The following is a 7,180-nucleotide window of genomic DNA, read 5'->3' as shown; positions in this document are numbered from 1 at the left end:
GTTATTTTAAGAATAACGACTCTGTTATTGCTACCCAGCGTCTCTTTCGGCAACATTTCAACTTGGGACGTCATGGGAAATTCCCAGATGGACGGACCATTGTGAGGTGGGTACGTGCATTTCGAACAACAGGTTCTGTTTGCAATGGCAAACCAGGAAGAACTGAAAGAACTGTGCGGACACCAGAAGCCGTGGAAAATGTTCCTGTTGCAATATTGCGTAGCCCAAAAAGATCTGCTCGTCGTCATTCGCAAAGTGTGCATATGTCCGATCGCTCATTCAGGAGAATATTGCACGAAGATCACCATTTTCACCCATATAAGCTGCAGATTGTTCAGGAAATTAAGCCTCGCGATTGGGTTTCACGAGAAACATTCTGCTTAACCATGCGTGTTCTCCTTCGCCAAAATCCACAAATGTTGCACACCATCCTGATGTCAAATGAAGCTCATTTCGAGTTATGTGGTTCAGTGAATAAATAGAATATGCGTTGTTGGAGTGATGTGAACCCGCATGAACTGCCCATCAAGCCCTTGCACATTTCTCGTGTCACAGTGTGATGTGGATTTTCTTCCTTTAGAATTATTGGCCCTTACTTCTTGAGGATGAGAGCGGTGTGGCTGTCACTGTCACCAGTGAACGCTACCTAAAGGTACTGCAAGACTTTGTTCTTCCCCAATCAGGTATGGTCGATGTGGATGTGGAACAATTATGGTTTCAACAAGACGGAGCGACCTCGCATACAGCCAGATTTTTGCATGGATTTCTTGCGACAGACATTTCCAGGTAGAGTAATTTCCCGTTTTGGTGACATTTCCTGGCCGCCTCGCTCACCTGCTCTTTCATGTGCAGACTTTTTTCTTTGGGGCTACCTGAAGCAAGAATTGTCTGAACACATTGTGCCACCATTCCTAAGTTGAAGGATCGCATCAGAACTGCCGTCGGCAATATCCCAGGGAATACGTTACGCCGAGTTATGGAAAGCTTCCAACGCCGTCTAAAATAATAATAATAATAATAATAATAATAATAATAATAATAATAATAATAATAATAATAATAATAATAATAATAATAATGTGTTGTGCAGAGGGGGCATCACTAGACAGGAGTCATATTCAATCCACTCAATGGACAATGACTTACACATTAATAAATGGCATACTTTAACTATTAATTGACATAAGAGGTAATAAATAAATTACAGTTACTGCCTGATGATGTTTTTAATATCCTACTATGAACGCTGCCGCACCCTGTATATCCAACCGCCAGGTTCTAAAGTTTCTGACTGTACAATGTGTGGATCCATATAGTAAAACTGCACCGCAAATTGTGCATTTTCGACTAATTTATCCTGGGATTTTTTTTTCAGATCCACTATCAAAAGTTCTTAACGCATATCTTTAAATACCAACTTTCTCAAAGTTTGCTTTTACTAGTATGGATTGAGGCATATAAAGCTCTTCAGGATTATCAATAGTGGTTGAAGCAAGATTTGCCAACTATTTGAGAACGATTTTATTAATTACTTGGCTACATTGTTGCACACAATTTTAATTCAATATGGAAGATGGTGCCGTGAAAATATCATTTGGTTTTTCTAAAGTATCGAAAAAGCAAACGTTACTAAAAGTAAATGCTTCAGCTGAGGATAAGAAGGAGTACATTGATGTTGTGGAAGATAAACAGATCAAAAGGTAAGCATGATACTATTATTTAATCGAATAGCTAGCGTTTTGAAAATGTGTAGAGCGGATTCACTCGAACAGACGATTCTACCAAATACAAAATTTACATATAAAATACGATGTGAAACATTTTTCGGAAAGGAATGAGAGTGTGGGTAAGTAAATTATGCCCGTGAAGAGCGTACTGAAATGAATTTTGAATAGTAGTAAAATTTGTCAAAATTTGGTAGACCAACCTGAAAGCTGAAATTGTAAGAAATGTCAAAATTTCGTAAACAGTAAGCAGTAAAACAGTTTTAAAGGTAAGAATTATTACCAATATTTTAAAAGCTCTAAGCTAACCTGAAAATGTAAGAAATTTATCAAAATTTGATAGAACCTACCTGAAAGCTGTAACCTAACCTTAAAAAGTAAGAAATGTCAAAAATTTGGTAGAACCGTCTCTTCGAGTTATCAGTAGAGCAATTTCTGTACTAACAAGTTCTTTTAATTATGAGTTACCTTTAGAAACGGCAAATAAAGTGTATATTTTCAATGTTATTTACCATTCTAACCCTTTCTATTGGAGCACACTCACATTTATAAGAAGTGAATTCTCTTAGCAGCATATGAGCTTTTGCTGTCTTAGAAAATGTTCCTTAACGGGAGAGTTGCATTGATGGTGCAGATTGATTTTAGGACGGCTTAGTATAAGTACAGCGTGCGCATATACAGCGTAAAATTGCAGTGAAAAGACGCGAATTAACTTACATTAGTTACCCGTGTGGCTATACATATTTAACTTCAGGTTTAGAGTGAGGTTTCCTATATATTCACAAATTGAAGTGTGCTGTCCTTTGGGTATAGAGTAAGTTACATTACTCCTACCCAGCTTATAAAACACGTTAGGTTAGTGGCGTGGGAGGCCCGGGTTCGATTCCAGGCGGGAGTTCATGTGGTTCGGATTCCACGTTAATCAATAGGTCCTCGTCTCATATAGCCTCGTTGCTGAACGGGACGTTAAACTCAAAATCCACTCAACTCAACGTTAGGTTAGATTACCTTTGGTTAGCGTTGGTTTAGTTAGATTTACCGTTATATAAATATTAATGGAATTCGACTGGTCCTTTGCATAAAGTCGACTCGCTGTGCTTTACATATTCTGTCTATACTTCCGAAGATGGCGAAGATAAAAATTTCAAGTTTTTTTTTCCTTCCTCACTGAATGCATATTTATCTGTGTTATATCACTGCGGAAAATTAGTACCTTTCAAATCTTAAATGTTTAAATGAACACTATCAGAAATAACGAAAACATTGAATCTTTTTCCTATTTCCAGACAGCACTATAACAAAATCCTACTATTATCATATAAGTAAACTTTAAGGGTAGGGACATGCCGAAGATACCTCGCGATCGAGCTCGAGGTTTAAGTCGTGATCGCTACTTCGATGTCTAGGTCACGATGGGTGAAGGGCGCACATAGCGAGGAGGTCGCATCTTTGCTGTTAAGTTTCCAGTTTAAGGAGAAATATTGCTGCCACGCATGTGAAATTATTCCATCAGTGCATAAAAGTCACTGCGAAACCACATTTTGAAATTGATAGGACCAGTTTATAAATAGGGATGGACGCAAGACGAGATATGAGAAATACCAAAGTCTCGTCTCTTGTTTCGCAAAAATATTTGAGTCTCATCTCTTGTTCATCTCTATCAATATTCTAAATCAAAGATTTTTACCTTTTTTTTTTTTTAATTTTCTTTGAAGAAAATGCCCTCTTTCAGCACTCAGGCGAGAAATCGATTCCCAGTAAAATTTAATAAATAAATAAATAAATCAGGCATATCTTCAGGTTTCGAGGTGGAGGGCGTATTAACTGCAGCAAATGAAGTTTCGGCACTGACATTCCATTATTCGACGTTTACTCCGTATGGATACGTGCCTGTCTTTACAGTTATTTCTTTAGCTTATAACAATAACGAATTTAGAAGAAATCCTTTTTATTAATCTCGGAATTGGGCGGGGGGGGGGGGGGAGACGTGGAGTTTTTAAGCATATACTGTATATGATTAACAGTAGCTTCATTTATTTATTTATTTTTTTTTTTTAATTCTACAATTTATGGACTTAAGCCCAAAAGCCGCCTCCCTGTGATCGCAACTGCCTTATATAATAATAAGCTATAGTATAATTCTCAAATAAATAACTTATCTGACATTCCCATTTCAGTTGGTATTTTCTTCCATTCTCTATTTAAAACGTGCTTATTATGATGATGTTTGTGATTCTTATTCCGTATTGCTGAGACATTCCTCATTTGTTCTATTAATATGTCTTTCATAATCAAATATAGTAGTGCAACAAAGCCTCTCGAGCATAGACACACACAATCCACTGCAGACGAAATTCTAAGCAAACGAACACTTTATTCCGTGTAACACTTCAGGGAGAGCCAATGAGAACACGAGCCACAGCAATGCTTCCACTGAACATCGATGTAAAAACAAACTCAGTTGTTCATCATCGAGACCACTAATTCACCCTTGCGGTGGACCTCTAGGTCGCGATGTAGCGTACATCTTCGGCATGCACTTACTCATTTGAATACATGGGTTTGTGCCAGTGTCGAGGGTGCGACCGCGACTTAAACTTCGACCTCGATCGCGAGGTATCTTCGGCCTGTTTCGGCTCTTTTGCCTGTTTCGCTTGAATATGTGAACTTATATATTCCAAAATGTAACTTCACTTTTCTCCCTAATTATCTAATCTGTCTCCTAATTATCTTACACTAATGACCTTTATTTCCTTTTTGGTTACTCTAATTCTGACATTTCGTCTGATTCTTTTCGTTTCTCTGTAAATTTTGTAATTCGGGGACGCCATCTGCGTCAGTTAATCCCATATTTATAGTAGCGATTGTTATTCTGTACTCGATTTTTTGTTTTGATTGTCCATACTTACATAGTTACAAAGTAATGACTGTTCGCTTGGGAAGAGGGCAGATGAGTAACACAGGAGGTTAATGCGCATAAACAAGCGCTACTATCAATGGACTAATCTTCTGCAGATGGCGGCCCCGAATTACACCCACAATTAACTGTTTCCAACGTTGTATTGCTATTTACTTGTTGCTATTTTAATATATCTTACCTAGAATTACTCTTGTTTCATTTCCGTCGTTTATTCTTAACTATTGTTCCCAAATATTTCTTATTTTCGTACATTCTTTGCTCTTTGCTAGATACATACTCGTCTGTATTATATTACCTTGCAAGTATAGTACCTTCCAATTGTTAACTACTCACTATCGTGTTGCTAACTACTCACTATTCTGATACAATTAAAACAATAGAACAACAACAAACTTACCTTCTCAGGTTTCCAATAACACATTACTACTTTCTTATATAACTGAACTTTCAGAAGGGAGATTAGTGGTGGAGCTCCCTATTAAACACATGTCACTGGGACATCAAAAATTACAAAACGCCTACGAAAATACTTCTTTCCTGTACTAGATTGCCACCCAAGGGTTCTGTATGAACTTCTCTCAGCTCTCTTAGCACTCTTACTACCTTTGTAAGTGATTTTTAAGGGAGGAGTTGCAATAATTTTTGGACATTGACTTTAGGAGGGCTGAGTATAAATAACTACATCATATGCATATATCGCATAAGAATTGCAGTTAAACTACTAATTAACTTTAAGACACGAACCAACTTGTGCTAAGTAGGCACTAACTAGCACGAAGGCCCTCTAACCGAGTCAGGGCAGCCGCGCAGCAAGGGAACCCGAGTCATGGCGAAGGGTTGCGTTCGTAAAAAGCAGGTGCGTTGGCGACGGTGAGTGTACGCATTAACGCTATATATATATATATATATATATTTGGTCTAGGAATTAATTCGTGCGGGTGGACAAGAGATGGCGCAACGAACGGAGCGTCCCACAGTTCCGTGTATCCACACATGTGTTGCAAACCCCTGTCATCGCGTATCGTTCGTAGTATAGGGCAGTGGATTAAAGCGTCAACAACACCAGTTTGTAGTTAAGTGAACATGGCGCAATTTGTGCCTGATAAAGTGTTTTTGCGGGGTGTCCTGCTGCATTACTTTAACATGCAGAAAAGTGCGACTGAAAGTCATCGTATTTTGGTGGAAGTGTATGGTGACCATGCTCTAGCTGAGCGAACGTGTCAGAAGTGGTTTGCACGGTTTAGAAGTGGTGATTTCGGCTTGGCAGACCAAGAGCGAGCTGGACAGCCAAAAAAATTTCAAGACGAAGAATTGACAGCATTGCTCGAGCAGGATTCGTGTCAAACGCAGGAACAATTTGCAGCAGCATTAGGCGTTGATCAAACAACAGTCTCCAAACGCTTGAAAGCCATGGGAATGATTCAAAAGATGTCACATTGGGTTCCACATGAATTGAAAGACAGAGACGTTGAAAGACGAAAAACCATTTGCGAATTGCTGCTTCAACGACAGAGCAGAAAGGGGTTTCTGCATCGAATTATTACGGGTGATGAGAAGTGGATCCATTACGAGAACCCTAAACGAAAAAAGGCCTGGGTGAAACTAGGTGAATCAGGTCCATCACAACCAAAACAAGATATTCACTGTGCAAAGGTTATTTTGTGCATATGGTGGGATATGAAAGGTGTGGTGTACTATGAGCTGCTGCAACCGGGTGAAACTATGAATGGAGAACGTTATCGACGACAATTAATGCGTTTGGAGCAAGCTCTGGCCAGAACACGACCAGAATGGGAGAACAGACATGATAAACTTATTGTTCAACATGATAACGCTCGCCCACATGTCGCAAAACCGGTCAAAACCTATTTAGAAAATGTCGGATGGGAAGTTTTACCCCACGCGCCTTATTCACCAGACGTTGCTCCTTCGGACTACTACTTGTTCGATTGCATGAACAACGATTTGATTGGACAGCGGTTTACTTCTTCAGAAATATCGAAACATGGGTCTCTGACTAGATCGCTTCCAAGGATGAGGACTTCTTTCGCCACGGAATCCGTGCATTGCCTGACAGATGGGCGAAAGTGGTAGCTAGCGATGGACAATATTTTTCTTAAGGTATTTATGTATTTTGTGTTTGTACTACAGCTTCAATGTGTGCGTACCAACCGCACGAATTAATTCCTAGACCAAATATATATATATAACCTTTTCATTTTGTATTTCTACCGAATTATACGTGTAAAAAATAAGCCCCCGATATATATTGATTACTTGTGCAATTCTATTGTGAAATCAAGTAACATTTTCCGTGGATTTTACACATTTATTTCCCCCATAAAATGGGATAGGATAGCACCCAAATTTTGCCCGTTTCAACACATATGGTTCAGATGAAGATGGTTCAGATCTTACTAGTTTCCGGTCTACATTTCTGTATTTCCCTCCTGTTGCATACTCGTCCTATTTTAATAAGACAGTGAGTTTGAAACAGTGCTGTATTATATACTCTGCTGCCTGTTTACCTGATATT

The 7,180-nt window shown here is 38.8% G+C and overlaps 1 protein-coding gene across 1 annotated transcript in view; it reads left to right on the top strand.

Moving 5' to 3' along the window:
* Positions 1-1,529: 1,529 nt before the first annotated feature.
* LOC145688033 (G-patch domain and KOW motifs-containing protein-like) overlaps positions 1,530-7,180 on the top strand; it is a gene marked incomplete in the record, with an annotated part of 51,165 nt that continues 45,514 nt past the window's right edge. Inside the window, 1 exon segment of the mRNA XM_081761721.1 lies at positions 1,530-1,700. Coding sequence (XP_081617847.1) covers positions 1,567-1,700 — 134 coding nt within the window.

This window comes from Thermobia domestica, chromosome 6 (genome assembly GCF_964235325.1).
Source record: "Thermobia domestica chromosome 6, izTheDome1.hap1.1, whole genome shotgun sequence".
NCBI classification, from domain to species: domain Eukaryota; kingdom Metazoa; phylum Arthropoda; class Insecta; order Zygentoma; family Lepismatidae; genus Thermobia; species Thermobia domestica.
Note: the sequence above shows the minus strand (reverse complement) of the source record. Positions and strands in the feature narration are given on the sequence as shown.